A 23,660-nucleotide genomic window follows, 5' to 3' on the forward strand; every position below is an offset into this window, starting at 1 on the left:
GTAACTATGCGGTACAAAATAAAATAAATTACTTTAAAGAACATTTACTTCGAAATAAACGGGTAAGTATCTGTTACATAGAATCATTGGAGTAAAATATAAATTTCAGAAATAAAAAAGTTGAGAGATTTAGTAATTAATATCGGTACATACAATGTCTGTATAATAGTATTTTTATTTCCATACATTTTACATCATAAATAAATGAACGTCAGACTGATAACTACACGAATACACAAAATTGATTAATCATTTTTCCAGTATGCAATAAAAGCGCCTTTTCGTATTCTTTCCATTTGAAGTATTTTTATATAGTCCGTTTTTGATGATTTACTTTTGCATAATGACCACTTTTTACGCTTGAGGATTTTTAGTCCTTATAATACACACATACACGTTGAACGTTTTGTTCTTTTTACTGTTAACATATGCTCTCGAAAATCGAGATTTACAAAAATGTATATGGCTTTCATTACAGTATATTTTGCAATAAATATGCTATTTCTAAAAACTTTTAATATCACTCATCTTTTAAATGTTCCTTTCAGAATGAAGAGTTTGATTCCAAACTCTTTTCTGGGAGGAATAAGACAATAATATATTTTATTTCATTTTTTTAAATTAAATTTTATTCTTAATCCACAATTATTATACACACTGCCTTTATATTATTATATATTAAAATAAAATAAATAACATTTTGCTGCTTCACCAACTTTTTAATCTAGAATCTAAGGAAAATTACAAGTTCTAAATGATTTACATGATATAAATTTGTCACGCTTTGAATTTATTTCAAACATGATATATAAATATAACTAATTGTTAGATACCACTGGTGATAAAACTAGTATTTTGTTGCACTTCATTATAGTATAAATTTGAGTCTTGATCACTTCTAATATCGCGCAAAAATTTATTTTAATTGCCTAATTTTATAGAATTACGTCAAATTACATGAATTTCATAATTTCTGTTCAATTGGTGAGCATTAAAACTATTGAGTCACTTCAAATAATAACAATTTAGTCAAAACAACTGACTTTAGAAAATTCAATTTAATTGAATTTGAAAAAAAAAAATAAACGCCAGAGTTATTATAAAAATATGCAATTTCAAGCAAGTTTTGCATAGTTTCTATTAAATATTTTTCAATAAGCTACGCGCATGTCTTACTTCGTTCATTCTTTTGATCACAACTTGGTCAAGTATAAAAATATTTATTAGAAATAACAAAAACTGCTTGATATTTTTCATACTCTATCCTCGACATCACACGAAAACTTATTTTTAAATTTCGAAATGACTCTTAAAACTAAATTGCAGCATCGTCATAATTTGTGTTAATTTTATCTTGTCACTTATAAATGTTTTACAGCATCTTTTTTCGAGTGTATCTTTTAATTAAGCTGTATTGCACTTGATTTCTTAAAGTAATAATTCCATGTTAAATCATTTTATGCAAGTATCGTGTGTAATATTAAGAATTGAAAACCCTTGGTACACTTATTCTCTGGATAGGATCAAGCAGTTTCTTTACAGTATACTGACTGACATTCATCTTTGCTTTTATAGACAATTTTTTTGCTATAAACATTTCTATATATTGTATGGACCCTTTCTATCTTACATTTATGAAATGAAAAATTGTTGTGAACTATTTATAGTATAGAATTTTAGAAATTAATAATTTTTCATACAATACTAATGTTGTTACTTGTACAGTTATAAGCCTATGTGTTTCACAATAAATTCTGTATTTAAATCTTTAACAGTAAAGCCATACGAAAACTTTATTCATTGTATTACTTTTGAGTGCTTTAAAAAGTTGAAAATACGAATAATTTTGAAATCGTACAAAGTTTGAATTTTATCAATAAAGAACTGGTAACGCTAAAACTTCGTTCCTGTACCATTGAAAACAGTAATAAAAACTTGTTCAAATAATGAAACCGATGAACTAAAAGTAGTTGGTTACATACTATTCACAGAGTGGAACATTATTTAAATAATCTTGTGGTTTATGAGATTCATTCCTATGCATTGTCAAAAATGTAATTGGTATAAGATACTATGATTATAACAGAAAAATATTTTGCGTAAGTTTTGCATTGGTTAAACTATTATTTACGTTATAAATCACAGTCCTTCGTATATTTTACTTTTCAGTTAACTCATCAAACACCTATTTACATGCATGGGTATGACTTTAAAGGGGAAACTTTCATTTGAGAAATAAGGTGATTGGAAATTTATACTTTGCTGTACCTTTGAAAGGTACGTTTTTTAATTTTAAGGAAAATAACAAAAATCATAAACATTGGAATAAGATCAAATCTCAACTCAATCGTAAAGTTAAATCTTTACTTAATATGTAACGTCCTTCAATTTTACTGAAAGGAATAAACAAATATCAAGTATAGTAGCAAAATTAATTAAACAAGTTTCGAATGAGTTACAAACTTAAAGAACTGTAATTTTTTGTCCATTAACTGTAAATAAAAATATTGAAAAACGTAATAATAGATGTCAGTTCTTAATATTATCAAAACTGCCTCGTAGGAAAAACATCTCACATAAAACAATTAACTTTACACAACAAAAATTATACTTCGATAATAATAATATGGACATAATTCATTTTTTCCTCAAACAAACATGGTTAAGTTATCTGAACTATGGATCGAACAATGATCTTGCTCAGATTTTTTTTTCATAAAAAAAAAATTCTTAAAAATAACTCTCATAAAGAGTAAGTGGTTAAAAATGCAAATCAAAAAGTGCACATCATCAGTAGAAGACAGGAGGTAGGTGAGGAGGAGGAGGAAGAGGAGGAGGATGGTACTGCAATCTGCAGTTGGCCTCAGCTCAGTAACTGGCCAGAACCCCGGGTGGAGTCGGCACGACGACGGTGTGCTGTTGAGGTACTGTGGTTTGAGCGGCAGCGGCCGTGCTCGTCGTCGCCGTGGTGACCAACGGATGGCCAACGAGCACCGCCGCGGCGGACGCGGGTATCGGTATAGACGTGGTCGCGGGCTGTCCACCCGCGGCGGCCGCGGCTATGGACTGAGCCTGAGCCTGCTCCGTGGCGTGTTTGCGCAGGTGGCGCAGCATGTTGCCCTTGTCGACGAAGCTTTTGCCGCAGTCGGGGCAGGAGTGCGGTCGCTCGTCCGAGTGCGAGCGCCGATGCGACACCAGGTGACCCTTGCACATGAAGTCTTTCGGGCACAGATCGCAGCGGAACGGACGCTCGGCTTGGCTGCCTTTGTTGTGCGAGCGCATGTGGAAGAGCAAGTTGCCCTTGAGCGGAAAGCTCTTTCCACACTCTGTGCATATGAACGGTCGCTCACCGGTGTGGCAACGCATGTGATTTATCAAGTGTTCCTGCGTCCAAAAAAAAGAAACGTTTAGTTCGAAAACAATCGAGGTAAATTGCCGATACGCAACGGAAATGGGGGTATAATACCTTTCTGGTGAACGGCTTGTTGCAGACGTTGCAGCAGTGGGACGAGTCGCCGGTGTGCTGGCGCAGATGATTGTTGAGATGCTCCTTGCGCGTGAACGTCCTCTGGCAGAACTCGCAGCGATGCGGCGACTCGCCGGTGTGGATGCGCACGTGATTGGTGAGGTGCTCCTTGCGCGTGAACGACTTGGAGCAGAAGTGGCAGCGATGCGGCGACTCGCCCGTGTGCTGGCGCACGTGATTGGTGAGGTGCTCCTTGCGCGTGAACGACTTGGTGCAGTACTGGCACTTGTGCGGCGACTCGCCCGTGTGCTGCCTCACGTGATTCACCAGGTGGTCCTTGCGCGTGAACGCCTTGGGACAGTACTGGCATCGGAACGGCGTCTCGCCTGTAGATTCGCGCGAATCGATCGTGAATTATTGTTTGAATCGTAGAGCGATAAAATCGTGTACTCGTGTCAAGTTTAGAATTGTCACTTCAGTGACATGTATGTTCACTTTCGCAATGTCGTTGGAAAAGTTTTTGATAATAGTTTTAGGCGATTGACGCTTTCAAATATTTTTTGAAAATAGACGCATCAATCTGAATGAGAGCGGTATGAGAGGTAGTAGTTGCTCAAAATATAAAGGCTTTTGTTATTAATCAATTTCAGATAGATAGAGATAGATTCGCCACAGATGATTGATAATGACGCGGCGTTCGATGACCAATGAGAATAAGAAGAAAATGAAAATAACGTAATAATAATAATAATAATGTAACGTATAGTTGAACAGATGATGGGTGTAAGCGCGAAGTGAACAATCTCTGCCAACCGCTCTCACCTGTGTGTTGGCGGATGTGATTAACGAGGTGTTCCTTTCTCGTGAACGATTTCGAGCAGAAGCTGCACCGGTGTGGTGACTCACCCGTGTGCTGCCTGACGTGATTGAGTAAGTGCTCTTTGCGCGTGAACGTCTTGGAGCAGAAGTCGCAGCGATGGGGCGTCTCGCCAGTGTGCCACATTATGTGATTCGTGAAGTGCTCCTTCCGCGTGAAAGACTTGCCTGGAAGAAAAGAGAGAGAAACGCAAGGGTAGTAGTCTAGTTCAGTTTGTACAGCAAAAAGTATAAAAATATTATGTATCGATGATTAATGAATCGATGTTTCGTGTATTTTCGTGTATATTCTTATATACAATCGCACGAACCGCTGAGATTAATGAGATAAGAGACTGCAGCAGACGCTGCATCGAATTGCTTTCTCTGATCGATGAACGATTGAATGCCAGTCGAATTTAACATAACAACTTCATGAATATCGAGTCCTTACGCGAGAGTTTATCACAATATCGCTCGTCGACGCTCCGATTATCGAACAACTGTCCGGAGAGCACAACATTCACGCCCTGCTGACACTGTACGTGTTTTTGTTTTCTGCTGTAGAGTCGAAGGGATCGATTGTGATGCGAGAAAAGGTTAACTAGGGTCACGCGAAGGGGGGGAGTGAGTGAGAGAGAGAGAGTTGCATATAAAAGGATGAACCTGCGCGTTGCGGAGGGTGCAAATGGACGCGCGGGGTAAATACGGATCAATCGAAGAGGGGATTCTCCATTTTAATGAAAATTGCTTTGCTAAGTGAAATTTCACGAAATCTCGTTGAATTTAATTTACGAATGAAATGAATCATGCTAATTGTAAAAAAAAAAAAATTAATTTAAAAATTATTGCAATAATTAATTTTAAAATTATCGCAAAGAAACTTACCGCATATTTCACATCGGAAAGGAGTGTCATTGGTATGAGATCGCATATGATTTGCCAAGTGCTCCTTACGGGTGTACTTTTTGCCGCAAACTTGACAGTGATGCGGTGTTTCGCCGGTGTGCCACATCACGTGGTTCATGAAGTGCTCCTTGCGAGTGAACGATTTTTTACAGATATCGCAACGATGAGGCGTCTCTCCCGTGTGTTTGCGCACGTGATTGACCATATGCTCCTTACGCGTGAAAGTCTTTGCACAATACTGACACCTACGAATTCATTTCGATTTTTAGGTATCATTATTAATGCCTTGAATTATTTTAATCATTTTCATTCGACAAATGGATTATACCTGTAAGGAGTTTCGCCTGTATGGCATCTCGTGTGATTGTCCAAATGTTCCTTTCTTGCAAAACTTTTACCACAAACGGTACAATTGTAGGGTTTATCTGTGGCGTGGCGCTTCATGTGTCTTTCCAAAGATTGGGCATTCGCAAAAACTTGGAAACACACCGCACAAGTAAACATAGAGCCGCCCAAGTGGCACTTGCCGTGGCGAGTCAAATCGTTCGCGGTGGTGAAAGCTTTGCCGCATACCTTAAAAATGAAACAAATCAAAATTTTTATTCAATTAAATTTGAGAACATGCCGACTTCAATCGTGTAAATCAACACTCACTTGACACGTGAAAGGTTTACGCTCCGTATGATACCTTCTGTGTACGATTAATTGGTATCGAAATTGAAAAATTTTCCCGCATACCTCGCACGAGTGGGTACCAACTGTCAATGGAGATACACTAGGGCCCGGTGTCGCCTCACCATCGCTCGATTTAATTTCGAATTTATTCAGCTGCACTGGTTGCGCTAGCTGCGTACCATTTTGAATGGTCGTGACGGTCTGAGTAGGTAATGTACTACCTATTAACGTCGTCCCAGCAGCGATTTCGCTTTGCAATTTTCCAAATACTTCGTGGTAAGCGAGTATTTGATTTATTTGGTTAAGATCTTCCACGTTCACGGTCCCCTGAAAGATTAAAAAAATATACGTAAAATTTATAATTAATTTTTATTTAATAAATAAGATATTAATATTATTTACCTTATTGATATATTGAGTTATATCAACACCTAGGGTTTTAGCGATATCTTGATCGCTCGCCGTAGTAATTTTAACAATCGAACCATCTGCCGTTCGCACATCCATCATATGACTACCTGCTTTCAGATCAGGGACTTGAAATTGGGTCATATTCAGCTGTCGAATATCGTCTTTCTTTTCCGCTTTATCAACTGCACTGGTACTCATGACATCACTAGTCATAGCAGTACCAATACTGACATTGACTTGTTGATGATGCATGAGATTCTGCTGTATGTTTTGAGACTGTTGATGTTGAATTCTGGAAAGTACCTGAGCATTGTTGGATTCTTGGTCCTTATTTTTGTTATCTCTCACAGAATTTTGATTTCCTTGTGATATATTCTGAGAGGTCTGATGATTTTGAATTTGGTGATGGGTTTGAGCTTGTTGCTGAGGTTGGTGCAACTGAGATTGCTGTTGGGATTGCATCTGCTGATGTATTTGGGCTGCTTGCAAATGACCTACACTGCTTTGAAGATGGTTTCCATCTAGACTAAGGCCTGGGAGTGAAACAGGAATCTACAAAAACATTTTTAATATTTAATATGTCTTTAATAAAATAAGTAATTTATACTTCAAATATTTTTTCATTTTGAATTTTTAAGAAAAATATTATTGAGCTAACAAGCCAAAAAGCAGCAAATATTTCATTATTTTTACTAATAGTCTACAATGAAAAATATGCAGAGAATCTTTATTTAAATTTAACTAGAAATATATTTTGATCTCATTGTAAAAATTTTCACATTATTGAGGATTAAAAAATAAATAACATGCTTGCTAAAAAACGAACCTGTATTGCAGTATGCGTCGAGGTCTGATGTCCATTTCTGCTAACAGAGGATTGTGAGTTTTGTTGAGAAACTTGTGTTTGAAGTTGTGTGCCACCATTAAGTGGCATATCTTGATTAATTATTATGGTAGATTCTTTGGTGCTTTGATTTTCATTTTGAGATACATTGGACTTATTTGGCTGGTATACGGATACCTGAGATAGTTGTCCAGGAAACAAATTGGTAAGAACCAAGTACTTTGCTACTGAAGAGGCTAATGCAACACTGGTCAAACCTCCTGAGAAAGAGGATCGATTGCTTTGATCTGAGTTTATTTCCTATGATACGCGTATCAAAATAACAAAACAAAAAATCATAAATCGTGCAGCAAACATAAAATTATGTATACATTTTTTGTTGTTGTTGAAAGCAATAGCAGCAAATGCACTGAAAATGTTAACCTGACTCAATTATTTTCTCAACTTATCAATAACTTATCAATATATTGGCAAAAAAGAATGCTCCAAGCTCTATTTAAAAAAAACTTCATTTAAAACTTTTGCAAATAACACAAAATATAAAACGTTTTGATTGTCAAAATTATCTATGCACATCCAAATGCAACAAACGACTACGCAAAAAACAAAAAGTGAAAATAATTGCACCAGTATACGCATTTGAAAGATTCAGAGGTAAAAATGAATGCGTATTTGCAATAAAAAAAAACACTTCATCCTCACCTCTTGCGCCTGTGTTGTCACAGGTAGGGCATGCTGTTCGTTATTCATGTTACTTCAATATATGTCAAGTACACTCCAGAGTCTCCATATTCGATTCTGAAAATGAAAAACAATGCGGATCGTGAGTACAAATATTTCGACGAAAGTAACATCGATCTCGACATCGCGACGAGCGAAATGTCGCGGCGATGCAGCGAGATAATTAGAACGAAATTCAACAAATAGAATTATAACCTATGCAGCCACATGCGCATCATCGTCTCTCGCGGGACAAAGAATTACGAAATCGCACGGAAAACAATCAACCGATACGCGTATAGAGGAAAAAGGAAATGTGCCGATCGAAGACCGACACACGGACGAGTCGCTCGCTCGAAACCTCATAATTTACGAATGTTTTCGATAAACGAACTATTTAATCGCGACGCGCATCGTCCGTGTGTATTTCGCTAATTCACGGTATTATGTCAAAATATACGAGCGCGCCGCGCAAAAACACACGGCCTCAAGATGGTCGTCGTCGTCGCGCCTGTCGCCCACACATATATGCACACACGGAGAGACGAACGCACATATTGCGCGTGTGTGTGCAGCAGCACGCAGTTTAGTACACATGCAGTTTATAACGCGGAACGCGCATATCTATACCGTATAGACAATTTGGATGTGCATCTCGATGAACGAGATACTTACGCGTATCGTATTACGTATAAGTGGGATGTATACATTTAATGAACTTCACTCGATGCACACAGCTTCGTATTGCAATCGGCAAGTACTCTGCGCGCGCGACATGTATATAATGTACTAGTCGGAGTCACAGACGAGCTTTTGGCGCACGGACAATTATCGCGGATATACGAGTCGGAGTTTGCACATCTTCGACGCACGAAGCACCGATACGTCGCACACACGGACAAATGCACACAATCGATGAAGAAGTACCCGCGACACATAAACACACACACACGATGATGAAAATGCAAAAACAGAGAGACTCACGTGGTTGTGTGTATTATATTCGCCGTCGCCCGGTGCGTGCTGCCTCGGATGTTATATGGCGAAACGCTGCTGCTGCTGCTGTCGCTGCTGTTCAGTGCACACGATCGCGACGCGCGCGGGTGTGCGGGCGGGGGGGTGCACGGGGGAGCGGCTCTCCGCTGCCTATACTGCACTGCTGCTGCTTATGCTGCTGCTGCTGCCGCCACTGCCGCTACACGGGCCAACACATATACGTACGAGCATTACAACAATGTGTCCGTCTGTGTTATTGGCATGTGTGCGAATTGGTATGTATGTATTGTATACGAGGAATCTCCACCGCCCCGCGACCTCGGCTCTTATCGCCTCTCTCTCTCTCTCTCTCTGCGTCTTATTGTATATTTCAATAATAACAATAATGGCACGAGTTTTGCGTCGCCGATTCGACGTAGCGAGAGAGCGGCCGGCTCTGCGACTCTTTTTTTCACGATCTCTTCCGCTCTCGGATCGACTGTAAACGTGCACTTGCTTCGCGGCTCGTAATTAAATACGCCGCTACTTATAACACACACCCACGCACTCACGCACGCAACACAAAAGCTGCGTTGATCGCCGCATACGCGCGCAGTCTTCACCCACGGCACGCGACGAGCTGCTGGACGTCGAGACGATGTGTTTTTTGCACTATACTGACGGTCGTCGTCGACGACGACGACGACGAACGGCGACGACGAGTCGCCGCGCAGGGAGAGGGAGGGAGGGGGGGAGAGAGAAGGTGGACGGGCGGTCGGCAACAGAGCTCCCCGCGACGACTTCACGTCCGTATATATATTTATACGTTGTTGTGTTATATATATATATTCTAGGTCGATCGCGCGCGATGCATATGTAATGATAGCTGCGCTCGACGTTGATATTATATATACCTATATATATGCCGCTGTTGCTGTATAATAATATTGTAAGTGTTTTAGGCCGTCATGGCGGCGTCGCGGGATGGCCGACTCATCCTCGGGGAGCGGCGGTCGGTCGCCTCCTCGCGCGCCTCTCAGTTTTATGATGCCTGCCAACAACTGCTATATGTATATGCCTTGCTGCATGCTACATGTATAATTAATATAAATTTGCACACACGCACACATATAGGAGCTTGTTTCTCTCTTTCTCTCTGCGCGCGTATATGGGTGTATTAAGCTGACCCCCCCCCCTTCTCCCTTCTTTCTTTCCTCCCTCTCTCTCTCTCCCCCGCCGCATTCGGAGCGCGCGCGCGCGCGAATAACACACATGTATACGATACACAGTCGTATCTTTATTCGCGAAAATGCGAATATGTGTGCTTAGCTGTGTTGTGCACACAGACTCGCTCCTCGTCGTCGGCCGTCGGCGCAGTGCATGAGTAATTTCTGCGTCGTCTCTCGTTTTCTCGTTGTATTATATGGTATATGTATTTCGATGCGCCCCGCTGCTGCTGCTGGCTGATGCTGCTCTCTGTGTGCTGTTTTTCGGCGCCCGCTGCGCGGCGGCGGCGACGACGACTATCGTCTCTCTGCGAAATTATATTATATATCGTGCGCGGGGGAGAGGGGCTCCCCCCTTCGACTCTCCGATATATTTTGCACGCGAGTATATTGTCGCGTGCGCGGGTTGATACAGAAGATAGCGGCGGCGCCCGAGTGACCGTTCGTCGACAAATTCGCGAGCTTTCGTTACGCTGCGAGCGCGAGTATTTCGCGCGCGGATTACACATGCAGTGCCGCTGCCGCCGGTGTTTGCGCGCATCATTGAATTCTCGCGATCGCGTGTGACGTATCGTTTAATTTGAGCTTTTTTAAAATGATAATAGAGATTGGAAAAGCTCGAGCTTTATCGTGTACGAAATATGGCTTTGTTTTCATTGAACAAATGAGAAACAAACAAACGAAAATGAAGGAAACAATTTTTCAACCCGATGCAACCGCGAAGTATATAATCTGTCATTCGAGAGCCGACCAAAATCGTTCGACCGCAAAGGCATTCTCACACAGGCTCAAAACTCCGAAGAGAAGAATCCTTTTTAGAGAAATCCGGCGCGAACCGGTGTCTTACGCGCGATCGAATTTTTTAAGTTTCCTTTCGCACGAAAACAGGCACAAACTTGTTTTATGCATATCACGATGTGGCTCCTCCTTACTTTTTTTTTCATCGTCTCGTCCCATTTCTCGGGATATACGCCTTTGCGACGTCTTCTTCAAAGGACGTGCGAATTTCGAGCCACGCACGGATGCAGCTTCTTTTTACTAATAAACTTTTATTTTGCATGAGGGCTGCAGCATCAATTACGATCAATAAATATGTAAATGCCGCGCGCGCAGGCACATGTACGGCAAATATTCTTCTCTCTCTCTCGCTAAAATTCAAAAGAACTAGCTCGAAACGATTCGAGCTCATAGCTCCTTTTATTTACTTTGTTTTTTTGTTGTTGTCTTCAACATTTTGCGCAGGCTGCAAATGCCAATCCCATATTCTTCTGCTTTTACTTTTTGTCTATCGCGGACTCTGGAGGCTCTTCGCAGTTCTCTCTCTCTGGTACTTAATCCGGTTTTTATTATATATATTATGTATGACTCATACGTATATAACATAGCTCTAAAATTCTCCATATATACCGGATTACGCTTGTATATATTCCGCGCGGAACACGAGAGAAATCTTTATAGAGAATAATATCCTTTTAATTTATAACAGTGCGTCGATTTTTCAAATAATTTACGACTGCCACACCGCGTAAATTAGTTACCGATATTGTAATTCGAAATTAATTTCTTCCTCGAAAGAAAAGAAGTATGAGTACGGAATATCCGCCCTACTACGCTCGTGCGTCGATAAAATATCGATAATCGTTTTATAAATCGCAGCGAGCTTTCTATACGCGTATAATCGTAAATAATTCGCGCACGTGTCGAGAGCGACAAATCGATTGTGTATTATAATTTGAAAATCATCGCGACCACACACGCATCGACCTATATATTATATCTATATATACGTTAGTCCCATGTACACCGGCTGCTGCGCAATCGGCAAGGTTTTCCTGCAAATTTTCTTAATCCTGTACGACTGTAGTGCAGTGTGTATTGCACAAAGAGATAATTGTGTGTCCGCAATTTTCAGCTACTCTAATGTGCACGTACGAATTATCGTCTCGCGCGACACTGAAACCTCGATTTTTAGAAAAAATTTTTTTCTCACCGCGTTTAAAAACTGTACAACTGACGCGCGTGATACATCGAGTACTTTCAAGCTTTAATGCACGCTAATACGGTTTATATACATTATCAAAGGTCGTTATTATTATAAAGACAAAAAAATCGTTTCCACTTCGTATAGTGCACGTTAGACGCGCGCTGCGCACAGTTATTGATATTATTTATACTTTGATAATTAATAAACGCGTCGCCTTGAACGATAGACACTATCATCGGACGCGAGGAAAAAAGAAATAAAAGGGAAAAAAATTATTACAGTTTGACTTATCTTCGAGGACAGACCTTCGAGATCGAGAACGTTATATTTATCACGGTTTTGTAATTCGAGAATTATTATCATCGCGTACGTTGGATCGATTATAACAGTTATAATAAAAAAATAATAATAATAATAATAATAGTGAAAGTCAATCAAGGCAGTGACTTATATTTTCAACAATATTTAATCGATCGATAAGTAAGTACGTGGGTTTATTAATGAAAAGACATAAACCGATCGTCTTAACTCACATAATAATTATCATTTGAATATAATGAATACGTAATAATATACAGGGGGGTCCGCATGTACTATATGATCGATCGAAAACAATTTTCTCCTCTGTGTTCTTTTAAAAAAAAGTCTATTAACAGCTGCATGTACAGCATCAGCGGCAATTGTGTGATACCGCACCCCAAAAAAAACCGGCCTCTCTCTCTCTCTCTCTCCTATAAAAACCTACAGAGGCTTAAAGCTCGAGGAGCCGAGCATGTGCGAGACACACAAAAAACATCGGCGCACTTGTCGGCCCGCGTGTATTATAGTCGAGTGCGCACTAAAAAAAAGAAGAAGTAAGCAAGAGAGGAGAAAAAGAAAAGCAGCAGAAAAAAAGGACAAGGCGCGACAACGGGCCACGACGGGTCATACGAGTATAATAATACACAAAAGCGCGCGCGACAAGCAGGGACATTGGCAAACACGTATGAACACACACTTACGATAGTATATAGCGGCTTTTATGCGCACTCCCTCCTTTAGCGTGTATGTGTGTGTATCGTACCTACGTTGCAAATGCAGCCTCTAAACGCTCAGGCGCGCAAGTGTATATCATAAAGGCGCTGCAAGTGCAACGTACATACAACGCACCAACACATTCGCGCGCGCGAAAGGAGGCAGGCAGGTAGGTATATGCATGAAAGAAGGAAAGGACTGCGTAAGCGCTGCATCCGAGCGAGAGTCTGAAAGAGACTTTTCAAGAGAGAGAGAGGGGGTGGGTTGCTGCTGCTGCTGCTGCGAAACTGCGAACACATAATAATCCTAACAGCGCGTTATACATAGGTAGCGAACACGCACACTTGCACGCATATACATATACACACACGTGCAGAGGCGCACAGCAGCCGGAAATGAAGAAATGGCGGAGCTTAGCATATAGCACTGGTGATAGGTATATAGTTTCGGAGTAGACGTCGTTCGGCGCGGATGCATCGGCCCCGACTGCAGAAGTTTGTCATACAACATCGTCTACCTGTATCGCACCTGTGTTTGCGCACGCATTCGATACAAATAGATGTATATATAATAGCATAAAGGACTGAATCATATATATAAACTCCCGGTGTCTTGTGAGCGCACACATACGCACTCACACACCCAACGCTGCAGCGCTCTTTATCATAATCCCTTCTGCAGGCAGTGCAGCGCAACAGAGAATGTCCTCCTCCTCCTCCTCGCCGTCGTTGTCATCGTCGTCGTCGTCGAGTTACCCTCGAAACTCGAGGCGGCTTTCGTAGGTATTAGCCAGTTCGACCGTGTCCACTTCTCCCGCTGGACGTATTATTATTATATATATACGGTCGAGAGAGGTGCTAATCCGCTAGCATTAATATATCGGCGGTGTCAGTGTTGCGTGTGCAGTTTATAAACATAGTAGTGCTGCTGTTGGTGCGGTGTTGGTGTGCGTGAACCCATAATATACACTACGCGAGTGTGTATAAGTGAGTATAGGATAATATCATCGCGATCGAGGAGTAGAGGCCAGTTAATATGTATAGAAGCTGTGCCGTGCTGCGGGGGAAAAAAGAGAAAGGCGCGGTATACGTATAATGTACACGGAGCACACGGAGCACAGTGTCAAGCTTTATATTAGACGAGGCACTGACGTCTATCCGCGTGTGTGTGTGCGGAGGTTCGCGCAGACGGACGTTTTTTTTTTCTCGTAACGTTTATAGCTTACGAGACAGACGTGGAGATTGATATCGCAACAACGAAAACGAGAGAGAGAAAAAAAGTGCGTGCGAGTCCGAGAGGAAACTCCGAATTTCGCGAGTTTATAGTGAGCTACATAAGTGTTGCAGGAGTTTAAGTGTGCGCTAGTGTGTCTATTTTTACAGTCGACCGTGTATAGCCATTATAAACGTGCATTATATACACACACAGCTGCAGCAGCAAAACTATAACTGCAAATTGTGACTCACTCTCTACCTATGTTATAATACGTGTATCGAGTGCTGTACACGCTGCCAGTTTCTCTCTCGTGCTTGTGCTGTGTTGTGTTGTCTTGTGACTGTTGTTGTTTAGTTGAGTCGCTACAATCATCATCGTCATTGGCTCGCGGCCGTGCATTGTCATCGATGCGCAGCTGGGGAACAAGTCCTTGCCGCGTATAAAAAAAAAAACAATGAGTCCATTATCCTTGCCGTCTTGTAAGGCAATGAGAGTAGTCGCTGCTCCAGCAGCAGCAGCTCGGTGATTCGGAACGATGCGTCTCAGCGATGATGATGCATCGACGATGAGGAGGAGTAGTGCATTGCACCGCATCATCATCATCAGCGCGACAACAACGACGACGACGACGACGACGATGGCCGGATCACCCAACGACGTTTGAAATTTTTTCCCTTCGACGAGCGACAAGTGAGTTTGATTCGACGTTGCATACGTTACATAAATACATTATTACGTGCATCGGCTTTCGCGTTGTGCTATCTGTACATATATTACAAATACGGTCGGTGCGGCGGCGGCGGCGGCGACTCATCGATAATCGTGACATCCGTTAATTAGTCGTTCGCGCGCGTGGCGACGACGATCGCGTAAATGCGAGCAGAATCGTGTGCCTCGTGTGTGCGTTTGTTGTCTGCAGAAATCCGCGTAGTGTATCCGAGACGCGATGCTCAATGGCTTCTATTTATCTGTCAGTGCTGTTTACCTAATCCACAGAGAGCGTTTATCTAATCAGCGGAGTCGCGAGGGTACTCTTTGACCTGCATTTTGCTCTAATTGTTTTATTCAGTCTTATCAATTGTTTTGTTTGAGAACGGTAGAAGATATTGAATTAACGTTTTACAACAGGTAGTGCTGTTTGCATCCTTTGAGTCTTTTATTAGAAGACAAAAAGTTTATAAATAGGATTTTGTAATTGTTTTACATTTGAATAATACTTGAATAATTTAAATCTGTTTACTGACTTAAGCCAAATGCAAAATATCCAATACACATGATTGAAGTTCTAGAATTAACGATAAAAATTTTATATTTCAGAAACTGACCAAACCATGGATGAGTGTACGCTGAATGATTTACTGGAGTGCTCCATATGCTTGGATCGCCTGGACACTTCCAGTAAAGTCTTGCCATGTCAACATACTTTTTGTAAAAAATGTCTTGAAGAAATCGTAACTGCTCAGAGAGAATTGAGGTGTCCAGAATGTAGAGTTCTTGTCAATGTTAAGGTGGAAGATCTACCACCCAATGTTCTCTTGATGAGAATTCTGGAGGGCATGAGAAATGCCATTCCCAAAGTCAACAAAACTTTACACAGAAGTAACAATGTACCACAGAGATTACAGGGTGGACATCAAGTTTCTCCAACAAGCCCTACAGTCACGCCAAACACACCGCTTGTCATTGTATCATCCGAGTCTACTACACCACAAGCTGCTAAACAAATCAATCATCATAACAGGCCCTATGGTCGAGCCATATATGATTATGTCTCCAAAGTAGCAGGGTAATTTATCTCATGCATTTGATTCATTATAAATAAAGCAGATAAATAATATAAAATTTGATTTTTCAGAGATTTAAGTTTCAAAAAAGGTGACATTGTCATCTTAAGGAAAAAGATTGATAATAATTGGTACTTTGGTGAATGTGGCCCAAACCATGGCGTTTTTCCTCTTTCATACGTTCAAGTAATGACTCCCTTACCTCCACATGTTCCTCAATGTAAAGCTCTCTATGATTTTCGAATGAATAATGACGAAGAAGATGGCTGTCTTACTTTTAATAAGGTATGTATTTTATTATTAAGTAGTCTAAACATCATGTATAATTCATTACTATTTCTAGGGAGAAATTATTAGCGTAATAAGAAGAGTTGATGAAAATTGGGCAGAAGGAAAATTGTTGGATCGGATAGGAATATTTCCATTGGCATTTGTAGAAATGAACAGTGTTGCCAGAGCTTTGATGAAGCTATCTACAAAGTAAGTTTAAAATTTTAATATTATCCCAATTGTCATGATTAATGAATCTAAATGTGTACTTTCATTCAGTGTTCAACCTGGGCCATCTAGGGTAGCTCCACCCACTCCAACCAATGAGGAAACGACTCCTTTGATACCTACCGACCATTCGCGTACAGTTCAAGCATCGGTCCAGCCGAGACAAATTGTTGCTTCGGCGCCAGCTTTGCCAATATCGGAATTGGGCTCGAACGTATCCTCGGGCGACAGCTCGACGACGACTTCCTCACCGATCATGACTAGTACGAGTTCGAGCAATTCCAGCACGACGCCGTCGAGCCCCTGCAGTCCGGCTGTATCGCCACCTACGGTGGCCAATCGACACAGTACGAAGCGTCACAGTTTCACGGGAATTAATAATTCGCATCAAGTCAATCCCCAGCACCGTCATAGCGCGGAAATTCTCAGTATGCCGGACGATGAAGCTGCTGCCGCTGGAAATAATTCGGCCTCGGCTGTCACGGAAAATTCTGGTTACGAGGTAACGCAGCAATATTCATTATTCAAAACTTTGTCACAATATTAGCACTGATATAATCTTGGGATAATTTTTACAGCAAATTGAACCACCGGCACCGCGTCATAAGCGTAGCGGAAGTAGCGATCTTGTACTTTCATCGTCGACATCGATGACGAGTAGCGCTCCAGCAGCTATTGCCGCTGGCTTAAATTTACCTGCACCTTACATCGCCATTTATCCCTATAAACCTCAAAAAGCCGACGAGCTTGAGTTGCGCAAAGGTGGTATTTACGTGGTTACCGAACGTTGTCAAGACGGCTGGTTCAAAGGTACTTCGAATCGTACTCAAAAATGCGGAGTCTTTCCCGGTAACTACGTTGCACCCGCAAAGTAAGTGATACATGGCCGAAATGAAAAATTCGAAACGAATTCACATGGAAATCTAACTGATTAAACTTGTGCAGGTGTCAACGTTTGGTATGTCGATTACCAGGTGGAGCAGCAGCAGCAGCAGCGAGTGGAGGAGCTTCGCCATCTAGTACCGGTGCCGAGAGTAAAAAGTACCCAAAAGCTCAAGCACCTGTGAAATCGCCGCCTCCGGAATTGCCGCCGCGAGCTCTCAGTCCAGCTCCGGTGCCGTGGCCTCCTCGTCAACTGAAGTCACTGAACCCACTTAAATCAATGGAACAGAGCCCACAAGCGGTTGCGTCTGCTCCTTCGCCGTCCGTAGCTGCTATTGCCAGAAGCGTTATGCCAACGATGTTTAGTTAGTCTCTCAAAAAGATCTTACAATTTCGATAATTTCTTCAATCGCATCAGATTCATACGATGACTTTCAAGCTTCTCCAGGTAAATCAGTAAATAGTACTGCCAGTGGAGCAACAACTACTACAACGACTCCAGCGCGTGACTCCGGCAAAAGTCCCAAAAATGTGGCCCAATCGCCTTCAGCTTCGGCAGCGACGTCCGCTGTGGCATCCACATCAGCACCACCAGTAACGCCAAAATCAACCGAAAAAGTAAACTTGAAAGCACAAAAAATTCTCCAAGAATATCAATTATGGACTTTCAATACGTCGATATATATATATTTTTTTTTTTTTTAGGTCAAAGAGAAAAAAGAAAAAGGAGTTTCGCTGATGCGTCGATTGACGAATATAAAAAAGTCGAAGTCTCCGCCGCCGTCAACGTATTCAATGGATAACCCGGTTTTCGACGACGGCAATACAGGCCAATCGTCTTCGTCAATCAACCCAATTCACATTCGGTAAATATCGCCATTATTATTATGCACACATTCTGTGAACGCATTGCATAATCACAATTCTGTGTTTTACATTGAGCTTAATCGCAATTTGTTTCAATATGTTTTGCATATTAAAAATCAATTGAGAAATGAGTGCATTAATAAATAACTCGCATGCCTCGTTTAGCAAGGTTGCACGTTTCACGATGTGATGCTCTATGTGTTATACGAACGCTTACATAAGTACTAGGCAGTGTGATTAATTAGCCTCTGAATTACAATAAAAAACCGTAAAGAGTCATAACTTCATCCTAACTCGTAACAAACGACACTTCTAATATGATCACGTGGGGGGGTGCTTGAATATGAACGAAAAACAGCTCAGGTTCGTGTCCGAGCCAATTGCTGGAAGCAGGCGCTATAACGCAAGATTTGAATACATCCGCCGGCGCTGGTCATCATCGCTCGTATACGGGTCACGCTCACGGCACGACTTCGCAACGACTTAAACACAAGGAAAGGCCCTCTCTGCCTGCTAATTTTCTGCAAAGGTTAGTCAATCATACCTGACACTAATCAATTCATTATCAGGGTTCGAAAGTCGGTTTGATTATGGACACGCAACACACAACTCGTCGATCATTTGTCAATCATTTGTTATTAATAATTGGAATTTAATCAATGTTGTAAATGTTGGTGTGTAACTTTTTTTTTTTAATAATTTTGATTGTTTTCAATGGTTATTTTGAAAAAAGCATTTTTCTTACATTTTTTTGAAGTTCTCATTGTGTGCTATTTCAACAAAAAGAGTTTGTGCTTTGCGCAATAAGCTTTCCACTCTGAGTTCATTTTTGGCTTCATTTTCATCTAAATTTTTGCTGCTTTTCACAAGAGTGAATTTTTAAAAGCCTGAATTAGACGAGCACGATTTCAACTCAGGAAAATTACTCATTTGTACACGATTGTATTTTTGAGATGTTGATGTTTTTTTAAAAACTGTTTTAATAATATATTATTTGATAATTTATATAAATAATATTTTAAGGTGAGTACAAAACCACACAATTGAATGACTTTAAACTTGAATTACCTTTAAAATCAAAGTTTTAAAATAATCCTGAAATCCATTTAATGTTTTAACGCTTTAAATACAGATCAGGCGAACCGGCTGGCCTTGGTGCGACGATGAGCAGCCATCACCGTAAAAGTCATTCATTGGACGCAGGATCTTCTGCCAGAAGACCAGCGTTAAGAGAATTCGGACGAGAGCGGTAGGTGGACTCTGAAATCATCCCTCGAACCTTAAGCTCGCAAAATTTAACTAATTTAAATTGTTCCTCCGCAACAGAATCGAGCGAGTTCATCGATTTCGTTGCATCGTACCGTATCCCCCAAACAGCGAGTTTGAGCTGGAACTGCAGATTGGCGACATAATCTACGTACACAAGAGACGCGACGACGGCTGGTACAAAGGTACTCAGCAGCGAACTGGACGCACCGGACTCTTTCCTGCGAGCTTTGTCGAAGCTTTCTGAGACAGACCTGTGCTCCTCGAAACTTGTATATAAAAAAACTCTTCTCGTTAGGGGAATACCGTAGTCTAACCGAATTACTAACGTACATCTGATACGTTTATGATTAGGTTACGTAAATTTCTTTGTAGGAGAAATCACGAGCGATAATATTGCAAGCCTTGAGGTATTGTTCTACCTGAATTATTCGAATGAACTTTGGGTGGAAAGATAGTAAACCTTATGTAGATTTTTTAACTTTATTAAAAATTACTGAAACCGATATACGAGCCGTATCATCGTATTTTTAGCAATCACGAAACGATTTTGATCATTGATCACGATAATAAATCATCGGTGTTTTAAGCCCTGTATAGTTTTGTAAACCAATTTTAATGATAAAATTGCTTGCAACGGAGAAGAATTTTTTAGAATAACTGATAGAGTGCACAGTTGGATAAAATGTTGAACGAGAGTATTAAAGATTTTGGCATCGCTATATTTAAAGCCGCTTTGGAAGTGATATTTTCTTCGCATACTTTTCTATGATAGAATTTTGTATTGAATGTGACGCGATTTGATCTCTTTTATAAGAATTTGAAAAATTCAATTGATGATAATAGTAAAGCTTTTTACTAAAAACTCTTAGCATTGATTCTTCTAAAGAATCATATTTTTGCTAAAATTTATTTCTTAAATTTTTTTATGAAAGAAGATTGCCATTTGTAAATTAGAATTTGCATTGAATAAAAAAATGAGTCCTAATACTTATTTACGTATTCAGTGAATAATATACGTAATTAGACCGACCATGACGTTAGATCAAAGTACTTGATTCATAGTACAATAGATTAATTAGAGATGAAAGTTGAAAAAATTATTATTTTGATTTTTGTATAATCATACATATCAATATTACTTTTGTAATATTAGAATCGAATTAGAATTGATTTACGATTTATTCATTAACGTTGTTAAAAGAGTAAATTATATTGATTTTCAAAGTGAAAACGAATGAAAAAGTATCGGTGATGCCCAAATCTTAACTACTTTACTCAGTATGTTCGCCATTGCGATTGCCAAAGTGAGTTTTAATTAGATAAAATAGGCATACTGTTGTATGAAAGTTATGCGATGTAGCACGTAAAATACATTATAAATGTAACTAAGTTTAAGAGTACTGACAAAAATACAGTGCAATGTGATATACGCACAGACCATGAATATTTACAAATTATAAAGCTTGAAAGTATTATCGAGCGACTATTGAATTGAATAAGTATTTAAATGCCATAATTGTAAATGCACAGTTTTAAAAATCGACATGCATAATGATTTTATGCGAAAACAATTATTAAGTTCCGTGCAATTTTCATACTGCCATTATTTGAATTAAATTTATTTTACAAAAGATTTGTTTTTTGATTTTTTTTTACAAAAAGAAACCGCATTGAAATATAAAAACATGGATTGTACAATTACAGTAATTGCATGCTTTTATGCAAATAACGAATTGTTTCACCAAAACTTTTTATTGGTGAAATTTTGACTATATTGCCGTGCGATAATCTATAAGATTACTTTGATAGTTCTTTAACGCTTTTGAAGCGTAGAAATTAATGAAAGTTGACAATTCATTGCTATGCTCTTTCTTTCTACGAATTAACATTCATTGCATATACAATACGAGTGAATTACTCGCATTCAAGTGTTGTTTACCAATTGTAAAGATAACATTTATGATTGGACTTCCAGTGTTCATTTTCAGTATTTTACCAAGTCTTGTGTCGCACAGTTTTTTTTTGTAGATATAATAGTCTTGTGACATATTCAAGTAATAATCACAGTATCTTTCTCTTGCACTATGAAATAACGTATTAATGTATTAGCGCATATGAAATCTGTATATTAACTGGATAAAGACAATTTATCGAGTATTATTTATAAATTACTTTTGATCTATGGAACGATAATTAAAGTAGATAAATTATTACGATTGATTGTTATCCAACAAAGTGTTATTAATAATTTGTTGAGTGAAATTTTCTTTTTAATAATTATCGAATCTGTTGTAAAAAATTGCATCGCTCTGCCATGAAAGAAATCGTAAAGTATTGTTTTATCTATTTGACATATTACTAAAAGAGTTTAATTTATGATAATAAGATTTACATTGCAAAACTTCTCACCCAATAGAATGTAATGTAGTACAGTCACATAATATTTGTGCGCTTTAAAATATTATTAAAAAATGTGATGTTCATGATTCATAGCATATGAATAGTAGTCAAAATTTCAGCTTTGTAGTTGTTCAACAGTTGTAAAATAATATACAAGTATTTATCAGCATTATTTTTACTTTATTTGTCGAATTATCATTAGATGATATTTTTTTAATTTCATTTGTTTTATTTATAAAATGTAAGTAAACATCCAGTGTATACGTTTTGCGTACGCATTGGTTAGCGCCATTTAATTAATTTCAAGACTTTTTGCTTCTCAAAGTAAATGGCAACATATTATAATCAGTGCCACAAAATCAATAGTTTCATTTGAAGACAATTACTTGTTTTTTTTTTTATCAAAACAGCAATTTATTTATATCGAATAATTACTTTGATTTCTTATTTTGACCATAAAAAATGTTCTATGAGTACATATAATTTAAAAAAAATTGAAATGTATTTAATTTATAATTACTGTATCATGTGATTGAGATTTCTACTGTAAAATAAATTCGACCGTGTACTAAATAATATCAAGAAAAAATACAGGTTAAATTGTACCATTTTTAAACTATAGTGTATTAATGTTATTAGAACCTACTCATAAAAATTGAATGCCCAAATCAGTCAACATTGAATTTGATTGGCAAACAATTTAGCAATAAAACAGATATCTCGGTTTAATCTGCACTTTCTTTGTAAATAAATCTTACGTACGATTTAAAATTTTAATACCAACCATTAGAAAAGTGTAAAATAAATGCCATTTTAAGAAGATGTATATGAAAACGTACGTCTTAAACGAAAGTAGTAAATCTTGAAAATACTATTACGTTCACTCTGAAAGAACAAATGAAAATAACAAAGCTCGAACGAAGCATTATAATTTAATAAATTAATGTTGACTTTATGACGTTCTAAACGATTGTATATTTAGAATTGATGAACCTTAAGTTTATGATAATTGGCAATCTTGTACATTTTCATACTGAGCTGCCTTTTGTAGTCGGTATTTTAGATGCTCTAGCAAAAAAACAAAACCAAGTACTGACGAACCATCGAACGATGATTTAAAAAAAAAATCCCCCAGTGTAATTTTCAAATTATGCTCGTATACCGGCGCACCTGTGTGTCCCAAGTGTATTCATAAGAAAACAATATTGCTACTTTATATACTATACGAAACCCGCGGTAACACGTTTTTGGTGTTATCGGCGGATAATAATTGCAATTTTCACGATAAAGTTTGTAGACTCGTCTATAATCCGTATAACTCATTTAAATAAATAAATTACGAAAAACGAAGCAATATCAACAACGAAGCATCATCATTTTGTCCCCGTAGCGCTTTCCTTTCCTCGTTGAAATGCATAGCGCGATGAATAATTTTCTCTGCGAAAAATGTGCATCATTGTGCATGAGCAGCAGCGCGCGTCATAGCGCACACAATGCGCGCGCGAAGTCTTCGCGGTTCAACGCTCGGTCTTGAAAATATACGCGCGACTGCTATCCATTATCGAGTATGCCATTCGCGATGCCATTAAGTGGTAGAGTCGTCGTCGCAATTATCGTCTTTTCATTTTTCGATTTTACACGCTTGATTTGGAATACCGATTTTCGC

General features: G+C 39.2%; 2 protein-coding genes across 9 annotated transcripts; one reads left to right on the forward strand and one right to left on the reverse strand.

Annotated features, from left to right (window-relative positions):
• Positions 1-155: 155 nt before the first annotated feature.
• LOC106657195 (zinc finger protein 271-like) lies at positions 156-9,541 on the reverse strand. Of its 5 annotated transcripts, none has more exons than XM_014378608.2 (10): positions 8,865-9,541; positions 7,863-7,958; positions 7,143-7,460; positions 6,308-6,868; positions 5,885-6,232; positions 5,559-5,803; positions 5,210-5,475; positions 4,373-4,510; positions 3,467-3,852; positions 156-3,384 (listed from the first exon to the last, which is right to left on the reverse strand). In XM_014378608.2, the coding sequence occupies exons 2-10, from the start codon at positions 7,908-7,910 to the stop codon at positions 2,869-2,871; spliced, it is 2,826 nt and encodes a 941-aa protein (XP_014234094.1). In that variant the 5' UTR covers positions 7,911-7,958; positions 8,865-9,541; the 3' UTR covers positions 156-2,868. The 5 variants fall into 5 exon arrangements, with proteins under 5 accessions (XP_014234094.1, XP_014234064.1, XP_014234078.1 ...); XM_014378578.2 differs by having other exon boundaries at positions 4,289-4,510; positions 8,865-9,540; XM_014378592.2 differs by lacking the exon at positions 8,865-9,541 and adding an exon at positions 8,589-8,755 and having other exon boundaries at positions 4,289-4,510.
• Positions 9,542-14,923: 5,382 nt separating this feature from the next.
• Positions 14,924-22,428, forward strand: LOC106654245 (SH3 domain-containing RING finger protein 3). Of its 4 annotated transcripts, none has more exons than XM_014374027.2 (12): positions 14,924-14,984; positions 15,612-16,080; positions 16,150-16,363; positions 16,422-16,558; positions 16,628-17,078; positions 17,155-17,447; positions 17,522-17,823; positions 17,898-18,076; positions 18,164-18,324; positions 18,684-18,854; positions 19,458-19,574; positions 19,652-22,428. In XM_014374027.2, exons 2-12 carry the CDS (start codon positions 15,626-15,628, stop codon positions 19,836-19,838), a joined length of 2,667 nt encoding a protein of 888 aa, XP_014229513.1. In that variant the 5' UTR covers positions 14,924-14,984; positions 15,612-15,625; the 3' UTR covers positions 19,839-22,428. The 4 variants fall into 4 exon arrangements, with proteins under 4 accessions (XP_014229513.1, XP_014229522.1, XP_014229532.1 ...); XM_014374036.2 differs by having other exon boundaries at positions 14,948-14,984; positions 17,907-18,076; XM_023463686.1 differs by lacking the exon at positions 14,924-14,984 and adding an exon at positions 15,258-15,422.
• The last annotated feature ends 1,232 nt before the right edge of the window (positions 22,429-23,660 follow it).

This window comes from Trichogramma pretiosum, unplaced genomic scaffold (assembly GCF_000599845.2).
Source record: "Trichogramma pretiosum strain Unisexual culture from Peru unplaced genomic scaffold, Tpre_2.0 scaffold190, whole genome shotgun sequence".
In the NCBI taxonomy this organism is placed as follows: Eukaryota; Metazoa; Arthropoda; class Insecta; order Hymenoptera; family Trichogrammatidae; genus Trichogramma; species Trichogramma pretiosum.

Coding starts and splice junctions, on each gene's coding strand:
- LOC106657195 (XM_014378578.2), bottom strand. CDS start 7,910: ATGAATAACGAACAGCATGCCCTACCTGTGACAACACAGGCGCAAGAG. Junction 6,869..7,142: donor CGACGCATACTGCAATACAG/GTTCGTTTTTTA, acceptor ATGTTTTTGTAG/ATTCCTGTTTCACTCCCAGG. Junction 3,385..3,466: donor ACAAGCCGTTCACCAGAAAG/GTATTATACCCC, acceptor TTTTGGACGCAG/GAACACTTGATAAATCACAT.
- LOC106654245 (XM_014374027.2), top strand. CDS start 15,626: ATGGATGAGTGTACGCTGAATGATTTACTGGAGTGCTCCATATGCTTG. Junction 16,081..16,149: donor TATGTCTCCAAAGTAGCAGG/GTAATTTATCTC, acceptor TTGATTTTTCAG/AGATTTAAGTTTCAAAAAAG. Junction 16,559..16,627: donor TTGATGAAGCTATCTACAAA/GTAAGTTTAAAA, acceptor ACTTTCATTCAG/TGTTCAACCTGGGCCATCTA.